This window comes from Echinops telfairi, unplaced genomic scaffold, assembly GCF_000313985.2.
Source record: "Echinops telfairi isolate 266 unplaced genomic scaffold, ASM31398v2 ScPeMD7_7469;HRSCAF=8507_0, whole genome shotgun sequence".
NCBI lineage: Eukaryota > Metazoa > Chordata > Mammalia > Afrosoricida > Tenrecidae > Echinops > Echinops telfairi.
Window position 1 is genome coordinate 50,861,015 of NW_022111372.1, and position 19,643 is coordinate 50,880,657.

General features: G+C 55.5%; 1 protein-coding gene across 2 annotated transcripts in view; it reads right to left on the bottom strand.

Moving 5' to 3' along the window:
• The window catches only part of CDHR2 (cadherin related family member 2), a 74,555-nt gene continuing 54,912 nt past the window's right edge, over positions 1-19,643 (bottom strand). For both annotated transcript variants that reach the window (XM_045284957.1, XM_045284956.1), the window contains exons 13-32: positions 16,442-16,597; positions 16,198-16,359; positions 15,879-15,940; positions 15,380-15,623; positions 13,322-13,561; positions 10,497-10,566; positions 9,761-10,363; positions 8,636-8,707; positions 8,209-8,258; positions 5,937-6,088; positions 5,682-5,790; positions 5,514-5,602; positions 5,029-5,097; positions 4,854-4,931; positions 4,706-4,766; positions 4,492-4,616; positions 3,860-3,973; positions 3,690-3,770; positions 3,394-3,463; positions 1-246 (exon numbers count right to left, since the gene is read on the bottom strand). In XM_045284957.1, coding sequence (XP_045140892.1) covers positions 112-246; positions 3,394-3,463; positions 3,690-3,770; positions 3,860-3,973; positions 4,492-4,616; positions 4,706-4,766; positions 4,854-4,931; positions 5,029-5,097; positions 5,514-5,602; positions 5,682-5,790; positions 5,937-6,088; positions 8,209-8,258; positions 8,636-8,707; positions 9,761-10,363; positions 10,497-10,566; positions 13,322-13,561; positions 15,380-15,623; positions 15,879-15,940; positions 16,198-16,359; positions 16,442-16,597 — 2,742 coding nt within the window. In that variant the 3' untranslated portion in view covers positions 1-111. The remainder of the gene's footprint in view (positions 247-3,393; positions 3,464-3,689; positions 3,771-3,859; positions 3,974-4,491; positions 4,617-4,705; positions 4,767-4,853; positions 4,932-5,028; positions 5,098-5,513; positions 5,603-5,681; positions 5,791-5,936; positions 6,089-8,208; positions 8,259-8,635; positions 8,708-9,760; positions 10,364-10,496; positions 10,567-13,321; positions 13,562-15,379; positions 15,624-15,878; positions 15,941-16,197; positions 16,360-16,441; positions 16,598-19,643) is intronic.

Consider the following 19,643-nt stretch of genomic DNA (forward strand, 5'->3'; position numbering starts at 1 on the left):
TGGGCAGGGCGACATGGCATATTATTGCAGCTGGAGAAGGGTACATAGTTTAGGGGTAGACCTGGAAGAGCAGGAAGTAGTGTGGGACTCTGTGGTGCCCCACCTGTGGTGTCACAGGTCTGTAGTGTCCAGGGCAGGGTTGGTTAAAGACAGTGCCTCCCCCTTGCCGCCGGTGTCCTCCTGCCTCCCTGACAGCACCAGGCTCAGTGGTTCAACATCTGACTCCATCAGACTGGGCAGCGACTCCTGAGGGGATAGGGAAAGCAGGTGTGAAGGCAGGGCAAGCCGGAGGAGTGCTCTCTGAGGCCCTGGGGGAGCAGGCAGGCATCCCAGCCAGGTGGCTTAATCTTTGGGGATTGCCTGCCCCTCCTGGACCTCAGTTTGCCTACTGTGTCTCATGCTGATGCCGATGGGCCTGGAGGGTCGGCATGGCCTCTCCCCTTCCATGGGCACAGCAGCACTGGGAGGCCAGAGTCATGCCAGGTCTGTGCCGAGGAGCCATTCTGAGGAGATTGCAACCCCCAGTGCTGTGGCAGGCATGGTGCTGGCTGTATTCCTGGGATGCTCACAAAGGGAGGGAACGGGTCCCCATTTTATGGATGCACACACTGAGGCCTGGGGCACATTCATGGCCAGAAAGGGGCAAGGCGGGGTTTGAAAGGCTAGTCTCACTGGCACCAAGCCCTTGTCCCAACCACGGTGTGATGATGCCTGAGGTTGAGTTCAGCATCTGTCTCCTCCACCCTGTGAGGGACAGCATGGCCGGTGTCCCACCTGCAGTTCCTCTTGTTGCCCACTCATCTGTCCTGCCCTCCTACCCATTCCCGGCATGAGGTGCCGAACATGGCCACCTGCCTGTGAGCTGCTGCCTTCTTGCTCCACTGCAGAGACCCCACAAGGCCAGACCCCGCCTGCACTGCCACCCCAAGGGACCGCTCAGGGCTATTTCCAGACGGGGCTGTTCCAGTCCCTGGTGAACAGTGGCGTATCAGAGAGGGCCAGGGGCAGGTTAGACCATTCAGCCTGTGCTCCCCAAAGCCCTGGCCAATGACCCTGAACTTAGGTCTGTTGTGCATGTGGTCTGGGATAATGCCACCAGGTCTGGGAGGCTGGAGACCCCTGTTGAGGCCTGTCCCTGCATTGCAATTCCATTTCCTTACTGGTGACTTGAACAGGGGAAGGAAGGTGAAACTCCGAGGTCATTCCCCCCCATGCTCCACACCACGGTTTTGAACTCTGGGTCGCAGCGCTCCCTGCTGGCACTGTGGTGATCTGCTGAAAACCAGCATGGAAAGCCCTCAGGTCGCCCTGCGTGGGGTTTCCGGTTTCAGGTGAGTCAGCAGCACCTAGCATTTCCCTGAAACAAGCACCACCTGTGTTTTCCACCCAGGGACAGGAAGGGGCGGGAGACTCCAAAGGAGGCCAACCCCCTCAACTGTGGGGGAAGTGGGTGGAGTCTCAGCAGCTTCTGGGGGAGAATCTCAGAAGCTTCCGGAGGCATCCCACTGGTTTCCCTCAGTACTCCCCACCCCAGCCCACAGGCCCAACCTCCCATGGAGCCAGTCTCCCCTCCTCCCAGTCTCCCCTAGATGCAGCCCCTGCCTGGGCCCCCAGCCTGCTCTCTCCCAGCCACCAGTTCTGGCAGGCAAGAGGCTCTCTTCCCTATCAGTCCCCCCAGACCAGTCCCTGGAGTTTTTGTCCTAAATCACCTTCCTGCGGGGATCAGCAGTCATCTCCCTCTCCCTGGGGTCCCTCACGGCAGTCACGGGATGCCCGAGAGTGGCTTGCTGACCAAATTTTCCCAAGTCAGGGTCCTCAGGGAAATACTGACACATGAGGGGAAGGCGGGGAAGCTGGGGGGCCAGGGCTGGCAGACTGGCAGGGCTGGCATGGGCAGTGCTGAGTGGAGGGTGGGGGGGAGTGGAGGGTGGGGTGGGAGTGGATATGTAACCCTCCCTACAGAACCACAGACTCAGAATGGAGATGGGGTTTCTCCAGCTGCTCATGTCTTGCCTCTCCAGATAGAGGAGACCCTCCACTCACCCACCCACCCACCATCAGCACTAGGCACTGGAAGCAGAGGGTCTCTGCCCTGGGTCTGTGGAAGTGGGGGTCTCTAGGCTGTAATCTCTGTGGAAGCAGATCACCAGGCCTTTCTCCCTTGGAGCCCCTGGGTGAGTTCAAAGTGCCAATGTTCAGGTTAGCAGGTAAGCGCTTGCCATTGGCAAAGTGGGTTTCTACCTGCCAGGTTGCCTATATAAAGCCCTCTGACGCAAGGCCAGGGGGGTGGAAGCAGTGGGGGAAGATGCCCCATACTGAATAAGCAGCATGAGCCACTCCACCTGAGGCGACACTCTCAGAAAAGAGTCCTGTCTAGTGGATGTTGGCTCACGGTGGGTCTGTAAGTACCAGAACAGATCTGCTCCATACATAGTCCTGCCCCTAAAGTAGATCACCAGGCCATTCTGCTGAGGCACCTCTGCTCGACTCAACCCTTCAGCTTACTGGACTACAGGTGAGCACCCTGCACCATTTACTCCACCCAGGGCTCCTAGACCTGGGGCAGGGCTCAGCCAGCTGTGAAGCAGAGCCCTGCACAGGTGGCTCTGAGGTCCCTCGTGTGTGAGAACACGAGGTTCTCAAGCCAGGCTGCATGTGGGAACCCCCGGGGTGCTCTTACTTCATCCGTGTGCCCAGGCCCCACCCCAGGTCAACAGAATCAGTCTCACAGGCATGTTGCCCAGGGACTAGTTTAAGGAGCTCCCAGGTAAGTCCAGGTGGGCAGCCAGGTGGGGCCTATGGAGGTACTATAGCCGCTAACATGCTCTCTAGTTGGGCCAACTTCACCTCCTTTGCCCACTGTGTTTCTTGTCTTCCCAGTTCTCCCCCACCCTTGCTAGTGTTTATGGGGTGTTTATAAAGGGAGCCCTGGTAGTGTAGGGGCTGCAACCCACACAGTCAGCAGTTCAAAGCCACCAGCAGCTCCTCAGGAGAAATGCTGGGCTTTCTACTCCTGTAAATAGTTATAGTCTCCACAGGGGTCCTCAGGATGAGTCAGTATTGACTCAGTGGCCGAGAGTGTGGTTTGGATGGGACCGAACTTATGAGCACTCGCTCTGACCAGGTATCATAGACAGGTACTCAGACATATTCTCCCCAAAGTCATGTGGCGTGGGCTTTCCAGCCTCCATTTGACAGAGGAGAAACAGGACCAGAGACGTCATCCACCCAGCATTCTGTCGCCAACGATGGAGGGACAGGGACTGGACCCTAATCTATAGTCAGGTGCCTTCCCGGGGGCAGGTGCAGAGAGGCAAGGCACCCTCAGCTCTGCCCTGAACCCGACCCCAACAGAGAAGGATGCTGGGTCAGAAGCCCTAGGCACCAACTCACCTTCTGACTTGCTTTGATCTCCTGCTTGTCTTGGTGCAGGTTCACTGTGTTGTCATCCAGGGAGTTGAGGCTGGGGGGGGGGGGGATGGAGCTCAGGGGGATGATAGGTTGACAAGTCCTCCCTGTCTGTGACCAAAAACCCAATACCCCCACTGCCATCACCATCATTCCTACCACCACCATCACCACCACCACTACCACCACTACCACCATCACCATCACCACCACCACACCATTCCCATGACCACCACCATTGTCATCACCAATCAGCCTGCCCCAGTAGGGTCACTGCTCACCTGACATGGTCCAAGTCACTAGAAGAAGAGAGAGACTCGAAGCCCAAGTCCTTGGCGGCGAGGTTCAGTATGGGGTTGGCCCTGGAGAGAAGATTCAGAATTGGCCTTCCAGTCAAAGAGCTCCAGCCCTGAGCCACGGGGCTTCTTCGCCGCCCTTGACCCCTGCTTACCGCTCAGTGTTGTATATGTTCGTTCCCGGAATGACAGGGCCTGAGGGCATCACTCCTGCGGCCGTCATCCGGGCCTCCTTGGCAGCCTTCAGAGCCCAAAGCTTCCGGCGGTAGCTGTGGGAACCCGACAGGAGGTCACTACTTGCCCTGCACCCTGGAGTGCACCCAGTACAGGCCTATCCTGACCCTGGCAGGCGGAAATGCTAGCCCTGTTTCACACAGGCTTCGAGGAAGAGTCAGGGAAGAGAAGCGGTTCGCTGACGGCCGCACAGCTGGCCAGCAGTGGGTGTGGAATCGAACCCAGAGGTGGCTCTGACTCCATATGCATTTGGAACGGGAAAAAGCAGCAGCACATGTTAGATTCGCAGAATGTGCCAGACTTCTTGCTGGCTGTGAGATGGACATGACCTCATCAAGTGAATGCACTTGACTTCATTGAGGAATCCAGTATCATGCCCATTGTGTAGATAAGGAAACCGAGGCACAGAGCGAGAGGGACACATTCTCCGTTGGCCATGTTCTAAGATGGAATCAGCAGGGATTCAGAGCTAATCTACTTGATGCCTAGACCTTAGCGCTTTCTATCCTCCTACTGTCCCGGGCTGGAGACCCTTGGGTGACGGGAAGGGCACCTCTTCCGGAGACACACGAAGGTGATGGTCATGATCACGAGGGTCAGCAGCAAAGCCAGCGACAACCCCACGATGACGCTGATGAGCACCTGCGGCAGGTCTGACTCCTGGCTCTCCTGGGAGCCCTGAAGAAGAAGGATGGGTGAGGGGGTGCTGCTGTGGGTCAGCACCCCCTCCCCACATTCCTGGGGGCCCCTACCCTGCCCACACTCACCAGCACCACCAGGCCCAGCTGGAGCAGCTGTGTCAACGAGTCCTGGTCTTTCCGGATCAACCTGTCCACAGAGCCCGCTCAGACCCCGGGGCACTGGCACCCTGCGATGTCTCGCCCACCCTCCCCTCCCGAGGGTGACCCCACTCACACACTCAGCTCATTGAGGGTTAGGGCAGTCCCATTGTGGAAGACGAAGTAGGCATCAAGGTAGGAGCGACCCCGGGCCCTGGAATGGAGTGGGGGGAGAAGGGAGTGGCTCAGGACCACCCAGCGGTCCCCTCCCCTTGTCCTCAGCCCCCACCACTGGGCCAACATGCACTCACCGAGTTGTGGCATCTATGTCCTGAATGTTGACGATATAGATGGTCGTTCTGGTCGCCTGGGTGAGAGCCCTGTAAAGGCAACGACAGTTGCAAAGGCCTGGGGCCGGCGCCTCGGTGGACGAGTGGAATATGGGGATGAGAAACGTACACCTTCTCTGTAAAGTCCAAGCAATAGCTAGCACCTCTGCAGATCAGACATGATACCCCTTCCTCTGGGGCTGGACTCACAGCCTGGCAAGCAGCATGCCCTGTGCAGTGTACACGCTGTACAACTGTCCCTGGCAGTCCTGCTTAGGCATCTCTCTGTACAACCAGTCAGAGGCTCTGAGGACATGGGGCCCAGGGGGATAGGTGCGGAGACAGAGACAAAAGCAGGGGAGCGGTCAAGTGGGTCAGAGAGAAACAGTCTGCTTGGGTCTAGTCTAAGACCAGGCTCCCCAGCCCTGTTCTTCCCCACAGCCCCGCACCAGGCTCCCCAGACCTACGCCTTGATGTCCTCCAGGTTGGCGCCCACCTCCTCCTTGGGCACAGAGAACTGCAGCCTCACGCGGTACCTCTGGTCCACGGTGAAGAGCTGCAGAAGAAGGGTGTTGGGGGGAGGTCAGGTGTGTGCACAGAGGGCTGCCAGGGAGACCAGGGGGTCCAGCACTCACATTCAGGGTGGTCTGGGCTTTCTGGACATCACCCATGGAAGGTTTGTCCTGGGCCTGGATGGTCACCTGGTAGGTGCCCTGGAGAGTGGAATCCAGGTTGGTCACCAGCCTGGGGAAGGTGAGAAGAAAGCTCAGGCTTAGAGCTCAGCTACACGCCTCTGGGATTCACTTGTCTACCTCCCAGGACAGGGGGCTCACTGCCTGGGACAGTGAGACTGGCGGCCCCCTCAGATCCCAGGGCCTGCCCGTGGTTACTCAATGTTGCCAGTGAACACGCTGTCCTTCGAGGAGGTGGCAATCTGGAAGAAGCCCTGGAAAGAGGTGGTGGCCCCGTCGTTAGAGAGGAAGTTCACTTGGAGGATGGAGAACTCGATGGCCCCATTGTCCCCTGAGTCGTTGTCTCTGGCCTAGGAGCAGGAGTGGATGGTATCAGGGAGCCACACTTGACACCCCACAGACCGCAGCAGGAGCCAGAGTCTGGGTGACCCAGGAAGCTGGCCCCTGGAATCCCCTTGTCACCCCTATCAACTGAGGGTAGAGGGTTTCCAATGGCAGATTTTCCAGATCACCAGGCCTTTCTCCTGAGGCACATCGGAGGTACTCACATCCCCACCTTTGATTCATAGCCAAGCACTTGACTCAGATAGAGCATCCTTCAGCCACGTCGAGCAGCAAGTGTGTCACACAAACAGCGGGCATGTTCTACAAGTCTAGGCTTGCACACATCTCAGACCACAGCCAGGAAGTCTCCCCACGGGGGAACCCGGCCCTGCCCTATGCCCCCACCCCACATTTACAACACAGAGACTTTCAGATTTCCTGCACACCCCCCTGTGCACCAGGCAGGCCCTCCCTGGGCCCTGTCATCCCAGTGTCTGCCAATGTGAGACCAATTTCCCTTAGGGGACCGAAAAATGATTTGGGGTGGGATGGAGGTAAACATTTTTGCCTATTCTCACCGCATTCTGGTGGTGCGGTGGAGGAAGCATTGGGCTGCTAACCACAAGGTCAGTGGTTCCGATCCACCAGCTGTTCCTTGGGGGAAAGATGAGGCTGTCTGCTCTGTCAACACTGACAGGGCCTGAAACTCCATACAGAGTTGCGTTGAGCAGGAATCCACCCGATGGCAGTGGATATAGTTGTTGGTTTGGTTTGGTTTGGGTTTTATGAGTTGGAATCAACTCAACGGCAGTAGGTATGTGTGTATCGGTGCAAAGTAAACCAATTCACGGAGCTGTGAGGCCACTGGCAACATTGCTCAGGATGAGGCCCAAGCTGGTGCTGTTTCAAGAAGGAGTCCATTGATAGGACATTGATAAACAAGTAAGGTACACAGGTTCATCACTGAAGGCTCTCTGGCCAGCACTGGGATGCAATTGGCTGCGATTTAGGAAATGGAGAAACTGACTTTTTAGGCTTGAAACTCTCCCTGCCCAGGGCCTGTCCCACTAGTTGCTGACTCATGGTGCTGACTCATGGCGTTTCCGTGGATGCAAACATATGAAGTAGACCTGCACTCCATAGGGTCTTGAAGGCTGTGCTTTAGGAATAGGTTGCCAGGCCTTTCTTACAAGGCACATCTGGTGGCGTGGAGTAGACACTCTTCAGTTAGCTGCACCACCCAGGGGCTCCTGGAGCACCCAGAGAGGGACACTCCCTGCCCCCATTTTACAGAGCGTCCAGAGAGGTGCTGCTTCCCCGAAGGCACACTCATAGCAGAGGGCTGGCCCTCAGAGACCACCCACCTCATAACCCTATTGCCAGGGACTAATGTCTCTGAGGCATCTGATTTGCCAACTTCATGCCCAGGAAGAAAGGATCCCTGGTGGTGTAGTGGTTACATGCTGGGCTGTGATCCGAAAGGTCATTAGTTCAAACCCGCCAGCTGCCACTCTTCAGGAGAGAGAGAGATGTGGCAGTCCGCTTCTGCAAAGATACAGCCTCGGGAGCCCTGTGGCGTGGTTCTACTCTGTCCATCGGCCTCCCTATGAGGTGGCATTGACCAGAGGGCAGTGGGGTGTGTCCAGGAGGGGAAACTGAGTCCTAGAGCGGGGTGGCAGAGCAGGAAGAGGCCCCCCAGTTATTGCGAGGGGCTTATGCTTCCACACAGCATCACCACCACCTCCTGCTAAACACACTCCAATTCAGCCCCATCAGCTCATTGTTATAATGTTGCTTGGGAAATTATTTAGCCACAAGGAACTCATTTAATTTACAACTGGCTACGGCATCTCTGTAACACTCAAGAACTGTGATGCAGTGAGAAAAATGTAGCCTGCAAGTGGTTTTCATATTCATGACATTTTGATAAATACTAACTGTAGCAGTTAATGACATCTGATCACATCAATTAGGTGGGTGTTAACATCCATCCTGGGGTTTCCTCTCCTTGTGAGAGAGCCCATACATTTCCTTCCTGGTGGTCAAGCTTTTTGGGGGGAGCATCCGAAAGGCCTGGAAGCCTTAACGCTGTGTAGATTGGGGCTAATGTGACACCAGCTACCAAAGGGTGGAGCCAAAGACTCACCTGGACAGAAGCCACCTGCTGGTTGGGCATCACAAGCTCCGGAATGATCACTACAGGTGTGAACAGGAAGCAGGCAGTGAGGGCAGGGCTCAGAAATCATCCCTCTGGAGCCCAAGGCAGCTATTCCAGAGCCAGGGGTTAGTTAGGTGTCATCCAAGTCCCATTTCACAGAGAGGAAACGTGAGGCCCGGAGAGGCATGGCCCTGGGTCAGACATGAACTGGTGCAGAACTGAGGGGAAGCCCAGGCCTCCCCTCCTGCTGGAACGCTGGAGCGAGGCTGGGTTGGAGACCTCTCTCCATGTTTAAGGTCCCACCTGGGGCCTGAGGAGGGTCTATGGGCGCAACCAAGGGGGTCCTAGTCAGTTGGACTCAAGGTATGTATGTGGGGGGCGGGGGTTGCAAGGAGGGTGAGAGGCCGCTGCTTACCGAAAGTCTTATTCTCCGGAAGGAAGTAGGGTGCATTGTCATTCACATCCTCAATAGTGATGGGGAGGCTCCCTAAAGGACAAAGTGATTGGCTCTGGGCTCTGAGCTCTGGCCCGGGACCCATACACCCTGCAGCCCCCCTCTGGTGCACCTTCCCCCGGGGTGCCCTCCCACCTTCTCCAGCCTGAGTGGGAGAAAGTGACATCTCCACCCCTCAAGAGAGCCACGGTGGGCAGCTTGTTCAGAGACTGGGTCCAGCCCAGGTATGTCCCTGCTGTCCACGACATGACACTGATCCTTGGTGCCTAAGAGCTGCCTAAGCTCTTAGGGGCTGCAGCTTATGTTCCCCACAGGGACCGCCTACCTTGAGGATCAGGGGGCTTACGAGGTACCTGGCATAGTTCTCACCTGTGGCAAGGACTCAGTATAAACTACCTGTTAATATGGCTACCGTTGTTATTTGGGGTCCCTGGGTGGTGCCGTTAGTTAAAACACCCGGCCACTAACTGGAAGGTTACTTGTTCAAGTCCACCCAGGGGTGCCATGATAGAAAAGCCAGGCGATCTACTTCTGGACATCAGTCCAGAAACCCTCTGGCTGTCACTGAAATGGACATGGAAAATCGGGGGGTCAGGGAGACCAGAAAAGGAAAAAACTCAGAGGATATATAAAGGTCTCACATATTGGGGGGGTGGGGCGGGAAATATCAAAAGAACACAGTTCTATGTGACACACCTGGGGCTGTCATGGGTTGGACTTAATGACAGCCGATTGCTTACTACCCGTTGGTGTCAGAGGTGGGACATGGATTCACCCCTCTCTGACTGTGAAGCGTGCTCTTTCCTTGACACCACCTCGCAAAACCACGGCACCAGGAAAGTGCTGACTATGTGCCGGGCACACCACTCAGTGGAAGTGGATGTGCGTGCTCCCCCTGAACCTTCACAAGCTGCCAGCAGGCCGCCTGGACACACGCTTAGGCGAGGTGCTAGGACTTGCTCCAGCAATACCGATGCACCAGAACCCAAGCAGATTTGAACCCAGACCTGTGGCCCCCCCACCCAATGCGCAGTCCCTCAGTCCCTGAACTGCAGCCTGCCATGTCCTGCAGGCTGTCTCCCTCACCATTGGCACTGTAGGCCTCGAAACGGGGGTCTGTCGTGACGTCATGGGCCCGCACAACCAGAGTGACCAGGTCACAGAGCTCGTAGTCAATGGCCTTGCTCTCATTGATGAGCACAGAGCCGTTGGGCATCACGGAGAACCAGCCATGGCACAGGCTGCCCACGTCAACCCCAGCCTTGGTGCAGATGACGTTCATGAGCTCAATCTCCAGCTGAGCCTGGGTGTCCTTGTCCTGGGCAACCACCCGAGCCACTGTGCCGTGTGCCGAGCCATTCTCAGCCACTCGGATGCCCCGGAGTGAGTCCGGTGTCAGGGTGGGAGGGGTGTCGTTCACGTCCTCCACAATCACAGAGACCGTTGCTGTGGCTTCCATCTGTGGATCGGGGTCTGTGGCAGTCACTGTCAGAGCGAAGAAGGCCTGCGTCTCATAGTCCAGACTCACGTCCATGGGCAGCTGGAGCCGGCCGATGGCCTGGCCGGGCCCCAGCTGCGAGCTTCGGATCAGGAAGTTGTAGGAGTTGTTCCCTGCCAGACTGAAGCTGATGCGGTTATTGGCTTCTGTCTGGTCCGCATCCCAGGCCTCCACCACGCCCACCAGCACTCCTGTGGATAAGGGCAGAGGGTGGAGGGATCCCTGCCTGGCCACTGGGAGCCTCCTCTGCCGTCTCCTCCCTTGGGGACTACCCACCCTCCCTGTGTTGGGTCATATGCCACAGGGTGGCCTGGGGGAGCTTACCTGAGACCCTCTCCTTCACTGTGAAGTTGTAGGTGGACTGGCTGAAGACAGGCAGGTTGTCATTGATGTCCTACAGGCAGAGGCAGGCCTGAACCCTCGGAACCCTGGCAGGCTTTGGGGTGCTCCCACCCAGAGCCCACCTCGGCGGGCAGTGGGGGATGGGAGGAGAGTATCCAAGGGAGATGTCTTCTTCCATAGGGAAGACCTGGGTGTCATTCCTGGCTAGTGGCCCTTCCATACAGCCACCACCTATCTGTCAGCAGAGGGGGGCTTACAGAGGAGCTTTCAGACCAAGATGAACAAGTGAGAAAGGACTGGTGAGCTACTTCCCAAACTCTTGGGACCCCAACAGCCGGATGGGCAGCCCACGGTCAGCTTGGCGCAGGGCTGGGCAGCAGCGCTTCATTCCCCTGCACCTGGGGCCGCCGTGAGCCGGGTGCCCAGGAGACAACAGCTCTCAGACCCGATCTGAGAAGCCAATACAAGAGGTGTGCAAGTGTCCGTGGACTAATCCCACGACCTTCCCATTCTCTTGTCCCACAAACTGGTTGGAGCCCCCTCCGATGTCCTCTGCTCTGAGTCTCGAACTTTCATCCATGTCTCCTGACACTGCCACCTGGTGGGGTGGTGCCCTCATTTCACGGGCAAGGAAACTGCTTCCCCGAGAGGCCAGGGAGGGCCCAGGTCACCCGCCTGGATTCTGGATTCGGCGACTATGGAGGGACCGCTGTAGTTAGGGACAACTCCACCACCAAGCCGCCCTCCCCCGCTTTGAGACCCTGCTTTCTTGAGGGAGGAGGGGCCCTGGGTGGTGCGGATGGGCACCATGCTCGGCTGCTAGCAGAAAGGCTGGCGCTTCAAGCCCACCCAGAGGCATTTCAGAAGAAAGGCCTGGGGCTGGACCTCGAAAAATCAGCCGTTGGCCACCCCAGCGGGCACAGTTCTCCTCTGGCCACGTGAACGCCACAGGTGGGAGCCGAGGGCAGCTGGAGCGGTTCTAGGACGGGATGGGTCCTGCCCTGTCTGCGTCTCCGCCAGGCCCAACTTGAGTCCCCACTGCTCAGATGTCTTACGTTGGCACCTCTGTTTGCTACCATTATGCTCCCCCAATGCCGTGTGGCCCCAGCTTTGCCTCCCTCCCGTCCCTCCTCCCTCTCCTGTTCCAGCTGACCCCAGATATGGGCTCTGCGCTCAGGCCAGAGCTGGGTCCTGAGCGCTTTTCAGCGCTTGTCTTCCCTCTGGGCCCTGACCCGCTCTGCTGCCCACAGAGAGCTCCCAGCCCTTGTCCCAGTGTGGAGACCACGCTGCCTCGCGCTTCCTCCCTCAGGCTGGGGCGGGCGCACTTGGGTGCTCTGGCCCCGCCCAGGTCTGCTCCAGGTCCCAGGGGACTCTCTAGAGGGCGACATCCTATTGGGGGGGGGGTGCCTTTTTGCTTTCAGCCTTTCCTATGGTAACACCAGACTAAACAGCTTTGGAAGTGGGGTTTGCTCTGCCTTTAGAAGTAGGTGTATTTTCGGAGAGCAAGTTCCTGACAATGAAGTGGCTGGGTCGACAACACCCACGGCCAGCTGCTTCTTGGGGCCATCCTCAGTCTCGGCAGGGTTAAGAGCACAGCGCTGAGGCCAAGCCGGCTCTACCTCTGGTCCCCATGTGCCTTGGACCTCTCTGGACCCCACTGTCCCCATCTGCAAACTGGGGGTGACAGGTTCCACTCACAGGACTGCTGTGAGGACCAGCTCCTGGAAGTGCAGAGACGTGGCTCACTTCTAAGTTCAAGGCTGCTTCCTCCCCTCACTGTACAACGCCCTGCAAGGCCCCGCAGACACTTCTGCTTCTATCGGTTTCTCTTTGCTTGGGCTTTGTCTTTTTCTCTGCGGTCTCTTTTCTTGATGTATATGTATTTCAAAGGCACATCCCTGCCCTGGAGGGTGTGGTGGCAGAGGCTGTGCCCTGCCCAACACAGGGAGATGCTGCGCCCGTCACGGACGTGGTAGAGGTGCGTAGTTATTGCACGTTTCCAGAGGAAGGTGGCATACGGTCTGGTGCAGGCCTAGAACCCGCTCCATGACCCTAGGCTGCTTCAGAGGCTCTGTTTCCTCTTCAATGCAATGGCAAGGGTCAGGTACCGTAAATAATATGCCAAAACCCACCAACCCCATTGCTGTCGGTTCTAGTTCACAGGGACCCTATAGGGTTGAGTAGAACGGTCCCTTCAAGTTTCTGACACTGGAGGTCTCTACAGGAGTACAAAGCAGAAAGCCGTATCTTTAGTCCATGGAACCACTGGTGGTTTTGAACTGCTGACCTTGAGCTTAGCAGACCAACGCATAATCTACTACACCATCAGATAGCCTTAGTGGCCCTGTAGGATGGAGTAGAACTGCTTCCTAGGGCTCCCAGGGCTGCAAATCTCTATTGGGGCAGACAGCCTCATCTTTCTCCTGAGGAGCAGGTGGTGGGTTTGAGCCTCTGAGCTTTTTGTTAACAGCCTGCTTAGTCCATGTACCACTCGGGGTCCTGGAAGAGAACCTAGCGAGTGCTTTCTCTCCCCTTCTCTTCCCTTGACTGGTGGCAGGAGGCTTCCAGGTAAAACCTTGTTAACTAATAGGAGGGCTAACACCCAGAGCTCCTGTGTGCCAGGCTGGATCCCAGACCCTGTCTATGGGTTAAAGTGCACCATCATTGCATTTTCTTCATCCCAGGACCCTCTTACCTGCCACACTGCAAAGGGCAGAAATGTGACCTAGGACCAGGGAGCTCCCAACGCCGGGCCAGCAGGCTGTGAGGCTGTCCCAGCACCCAGCTCCAGCTGAGCCTGGCCTTACCTCTACGTTGATGGTGACATTGACCTCAGTGCTGAGAACAGGCATGCCACTGTCAGCCACGCACACTGTCAGCACGATGCGGCCCCCCAGGGCAGGGTCGATGGCCTCGCGGTCCAGGGGCCTCAGGCTTGTCAGGAGCCCTGTGCTGGCATTCACTGAGAAGTTTTGGCTGTAGGGGCCAGGCAGCAGGCTGAAGTGCAGGCGGCTGTTGTTGGTATTGGGCTCGTCCTCGTCGTGGGCCTGGGGAGACGGAGCGGCATCAGCATCAGCACCAGGCAGCCACCAGGCTCCCAGCTCCCTCTCATTGACTTGGGCCAGGAGCTAGCAGGATTCTGGTCTAGCTCCCAGCCTCAGCCTCCTAGATAAGAGGATCAGATCAGGAGTTTTTAATAGCTTTCTGCCATTCACTGATGGCACACCTTCCACGCGCCAGGCCTGTCCCAGACCCTGGGAGCAGAGCTGTGATCAGCACAGCTTCTTGTGGAGTGGCACTCTAGTCGGGAGGAAGGAGGACCATAAAGCCAGAGTGGAGCCAACCGAATTCTGAGAGTCCCAGGATGTCCACTTCGATGCTATATTTTTTAAAATAGTGAATGCCTCATCCAGTGTGTGTGTGTATGTGTGTATGTTTCTGCCCTGCTAGGGCTCTGAACACATGCTTGCTTGAACTTGGGTATAATCCAGCCCAGACAGCAATCCATGCTACAGTGCCTTTGCACGTGCTGTTCTTGCCCCCACGATGCCTTCTCCACCTGATTCTTCCTCTGGGCACACCCTAGCCCCTGTACCACCCTTGAAAAGCACAGGTGGTAATGTGAGGGACTATCTGGTGCCTCCCCTCACCTGTGAGTCACCTAGTGGCAAGAATTGTAGTGGATTGGTTTCTGAGGACCTGGGCCTGCGGCACAGCTGCTGTTCTGCAAATGTGGCTTTGAAGGCAGAGCTGGGATAGTCTAACTCGGAACGTGGTCTTGATTCCAGCTCTGTCTTTTCAGTTCTGTTGGGATCTTGTTCATGAAATACTTCCTCTGTGAGAGGTCAACGCTGGTTTTTCCAAAAGCCAGATCCTGCGTGTTGGGTCCCCCATCCTCCAGCCAGCTCATTTACCCCACTCCCTGGGGCCTACATTGTGTCAGGTGGGGTGCCAAGCTTGCAGGGGCAAGTCGGAGCTGCTCCATGCCCCAAGGAGCTCAGGAGCTAGGCTAAGAAGTCTCGGGGATCAAGGAGGAAGGCCCTGGTTTCAGAGCCCGAGAGGCCTGGGCTCCAGCTCAGCCCTGCTATACACGGGCTGTACACCTGCCAGTAGTCACTGACCCTCTCTGAGCCTTCTGTGCTCTCCCTCTGGGATTGGGGGTAATCTGGTCTCGGGGCCTGAATGAGGTCAGGGACAGAAATGTGCGCTGTCGACTGCACAGACAGAGAAGGAAGAGGGGGCTCTGTGGCCATGTGACTACCATTCTGAGGGTCTGGTATCCTGCGTCTCACGAGTACCCCTTCTCAGTGCCCAGGGGCGATGCTGCCCATGTTTTCGTGACCAAGAAAGAAGTTTCTCTGTAGCCGCTAGTCACGTTTTCATCCCAAAGGCCGTGAAGCTGACCGCTGCTCACGTTGCTTTTTCCGTTCTGGCTGCTAGGAAGCGAAGGGCTGCCTTTACAGCTCCCCTCTGCCAGCGTGAGGCCCTGGGTTCTAACTCCACCTCCAGGCCCTTCCACAGCGACACCCTGATTTTCTCGGCACCCTCAAGTATCTCTGTATTTTAAACACCCCCGCCCCCTTCGAATCATCTCTCTAGAGCGAGGCAGGGTCATGAAGGAATGGAGGAGAGCGAGCTGGGTTGGAGGGTCTGCTCTGGGTTGGCTCTGCACAGAGCACTTCGTGACTGTGATCGCATTCTTCCCCGTGCCCCTCTGGCTCCTTGGTACAGTGAGCCTCATTCCCCAAGAAGAAGCAGAGGCTCAGAGAGGCTGAGCCACTCTCTCAGGCCCACACTGCAGCAGAGCCCAGCAGGACCGCAGAGCCGGCTCTTCCCAGGCCACCCTGCCCGGGGCTGGCTGGCACCTGGATGGTCAAGGAGACATGGTCCCACTTCTCTTGGACAAAGATGTTGTAGGAGCCGCTGACCACGGGCGGATTGTCATTGATGTCCAGCAAGTGGATCTCTAAGGTGGTGGAGTCCGACAGGTTCCCGCCGTCCTTGGCCTGCAGCGTGAGGATGTACTCGGCCTGTCTCTCTCGGTCCAGTAAGGTGCTGTTCCTCACGGTCACCGTCCCTGTGTTGGCGTCCACCTCGAAGATGTTATCCCTGTACGGAGTTGCCAGGATCACGAATGAAAACTCAGGGGACCCAGGGCCATCGAGGTTCAGATACACCACCAAAGATTTTTAAGCACATCCCATACCGATTTGCAACATACTTATACTAAAAGGCGATTCGGGGCTTTCTCTGAAATTCACAGATGGTCTTTTATCTGCAACCCGAGCCTTGTGGTGAGGCAGAAAGGCTTAAGCCCTGCCTGCCCACCTGTCTGCCCACTGCCTTCCGACCCTAAGGCCTTACCTGTTCCCCTGGGTCAGGGCATAGGTGATGTGGCCGCCCTCACCTGTGTCTGGGTCAGTGGCCTGGGAGGCAAAGAGATGACGGGGGCATGGTTTAAAAGCAATGGCATTGGCTACCAGCACTCCAATGATTGGGGATAGAGCTATCCTGCTTCCTGACACAAAGAGAGAATGCCCCCAAGACACACCCAGGGACACACACCCATTCTGTGTACACACTCACACAGGCAGGCTGCTTGCTCAGATCTAGTGACTCTGGTTGCCACAGAAGCTAAGGCCACAGTCCCCAGCCCAGCCCAGCTGTGCCCTACATCGCTCACATGTGTGCTATCGGTGATCACAAAGCCATTGGCACTGTGCTCTGGCACAGTGAAGATATACAGCGGCTTTGGGAATTCGGGCCTGTTGTCATTGATGTCTATGATGTGGATGGTCACAGTAGCAGTGGAAGAGTCCTTGCTGACCAAGTCAGTGGCCACCACCTGCAGGCAGGGAAGAGGCAGCACACTGAGATCAGACGGCCCTGGCCTCCCCTCCCCAGAGCCCGCGCCCCTGGATCCTCACCTGTACCACCATCACGGTCCACTTTTCATAGTCCACCAGCTCTGAGTCCCTTACCAACACCTGAACTTCCGCGGAGTTTGCAGCCCGCTCAGGGGAGACACTGAAGGCTGCCGCTTCAGGGCCTCTCAGGGAGAGCAAGAAGGTGCCGTTGATGCCCTGTGAAGGCAGGCTGCTTTAGTAGGAACCCATCCCCCTGTCATGCAGCCACCTCACCTTTCCCCCAACCTTTGACCCCAGGCTCCTGCCTCAGGAAGCCCAGCCCACTGAGGTCTCATGAGAGCCGTGCTGTCAGAGGCTAGAGGGAGAAGGAAGGAGGCCCAAGGGGCCTGCCCTGGTCACCAATCCCAGAACTTGTGGCACTGGGTATCCCAGAGCTGGGGTGGGTTGACAGAGCCAGGATATGTACTCCATTAAAGTATCATTATCAGCCCTCCTCAGTGCACGCTAGGCTGCAACCCGCAAGGTCAGCAGTTCAAAATCACCAGCTTCTCCTTGGGGGAAAGATGGACCTTTCCACTGTCATAAAGAGTTACAGTCTCAGAAGCTCACAGGGACAACCCTGTCCTATAGGGTTGCTATGAGCTGGCATCGACTTGATGACAGTGAGTTTGGAAGCACCACCCCCAACTCATCATCGACCAATCCCAAATACCAACACCCGACACCATCCAGTGCTCCACACCACTCCACAACTCAGTACTACTGTGGGGCAGTGAAGTACTTGATATGGTTCTTCTGGCCATAGTCTTTGGACTCCCACCAAACAACTGGATGCAACCATGCAAATCGGACGGATGGAAGTCTAACATAGGGATTGGTCGCTTTTGTCATTCTGCCGGGTATGAAACATGGGGGATCTCACTGCTATCAAGAAAGAAGAGCCAGCAGTAGAGCACATTCCTTGGACCTGGAGATCCCTGCAAGCGGAACTTCTTGGATCCAGGCGATAGAGAGCTGATACACAGAGGGGTTGCAGAGGAGTGACGGCGGCAGACTCGGAGCTAGAACAGGCCACAGAGTGGCATGTTTCATCGTGCTCAGAGTAGTAAAGGTGAGCACTTTCGGGCAGAAGACTTGCTATTGGAGTGATGCGCCTCCAGGCACCTACTGAGGGGGGTGGGGCATGGAGTGAGAGCTGAAGCAGATGGTAGAGTGGAGTCTCCCTTGAGCAAGTATTGGCAGTGATTAAGTAGCTTTGGAACCCTTGCCTGAACAGGGCAGAGGACAAAGAGCCTTGTGGCTGAGAGGCCAAAGACCAGAAAGAGGCTGCCTGCAGACACCATGGAAAAAAGGCCCTCCTGACCAAGAGGACTGTATCCTGAGCATTTCTTATCCTGAATTGTAACCCATCAAGTTCCCTAATAAACCCCGTGCTCACGAATATTGCCTGTGCAAATGATCAAACCCAGTAGAGAGTGATGTAGGAGGGTCAGTTCCTGTCACAGCGGTAAAAACGGGTTGGCCTAGACATATCTGACCTCTGCCTCATAGGAATGGGCCTTAGGTTGATGTTGAGTTTGATACTCATTTTGCCTTAGGAAGTTAGAGGAGGTTAGATATTGCCCCCTTGCCATATCTTAAAAACACCCTCCACTCGACCCCAGCCACCAGCCCAACACCACTCTCCATTCAACACCCATGCCGACCAACATCGCCTGTCTGTCATACAACACCAACCACCAATTCAACATACCATTCACTCAAAACCAACCACTCCCAAGGACTGCACTGTGAAAGTTCTTAGAAGGAAACACAGGGGCAGGGCTGCAGGGCCGAGTTATTAATGGCGGATACTCCGAAATGACTACAAAAGTATGAATGGTGAAAGCTGAATGAGATGAAAGAGATCTCATAAAACAGAAATATTTTGTTCATCAAAGGACTTTACCAACACAGCAAAAAGATAGCCTGAATTGGGATTCAACACTCAGAAGCCACACATCCAATAAGGATCTAGTGTAGAAAAACTATATTTCAAACCTCTACAACTTAACAACAAAAAGGTAAACATCCAATAAAAAAGGACAAAAGACTCCCGTGGAACTCTAGTCAAAGGGACAACAAGCACAAGGAAGGAGCTCAGCCTCATTAGTCATTCCAGGCAAAACTCAGTTGCCTGTGAGTCGATTCTGACTCATACTGGTCTAGAGGATAGGGCCTCGGGAAAGCCTCTTGACCTTCCCCTTGAGCATAGAACAAGGTGAATGGAAGAGATGCTGTAGTAAAAGGGCTGAACAGAAGACGTCAAAAGGAGTTCCAAAGGGAGCGCCCAGAGAAAGCGGAGTACTGTGATGAGATGTGTAAAGAACTGCAGCTAGAAAGCCAAACGGGAAAAACACCCCTACGCTTCTCAAGTTGAAAGAACTGAAGAAAGCAAATCACGTCTTGTGTTCAAACATCAAAGGTTTCTCTGGGCAAAATATGGAGCAACGCAAAAAGCATCTAAAGAAAACGAGTGGAGTACACAAGGTCACTGTACCAAAAAGAACTGGTCGACATTCAACCATTTCGAGAAGTCGGATAAGACGAAGAACCAATCGTATTGAAGAAAACAGTTCAAGTTGCTCTGAAGGCATTGGGAGAAAACCAAGACTCCAGAAATTGATGGACTGAGAGGCTTCAAAACAGAGGTGCAACGCTGACGGGAAGAGATCCATATCCATGGCCATGTCCATTCCAAAGAAAGGTGATCTAATAGCATGTCAGAATTATCAAACAATATCATTAATCTTACACGCAAGTAAAATTTTTAAAAATCATTTTTATTGGGGGTTCTTGCAGCTCTTACAACATTCCATACACCAATTGTATCAAGCATATTTGTCTATACGTTGCCATCGTAATTTCCAAAACATTTTCTACTTGCGCCCCTAGTATAAGCTCCTCTTTGTTCCCCACCCTCCCACCTTCATGAATCCTTGATGAAGCCTCAAGTAAATTTTGTTGAAAATGATTCAAAATTGGTGTAACCGGACATTCATTGGCAGGGAGCTGCCAGAAATTCAAGCTGGAGGCAGAAGAGGGTGAGCATTTGGGCTGAAAGCAGAGAGCGCCATAAAGATGTTTGCTTGTGTGTTATTGACTAAGCAAAGACACACGACTGGATCATAGCAGGTGCTGGATAACATTGCAATGAGTGGGAATTCGAGAACACTTCGCTGTGCTCATGTAGAATATGCACCTCGATCAAAAGGCAGTTGTT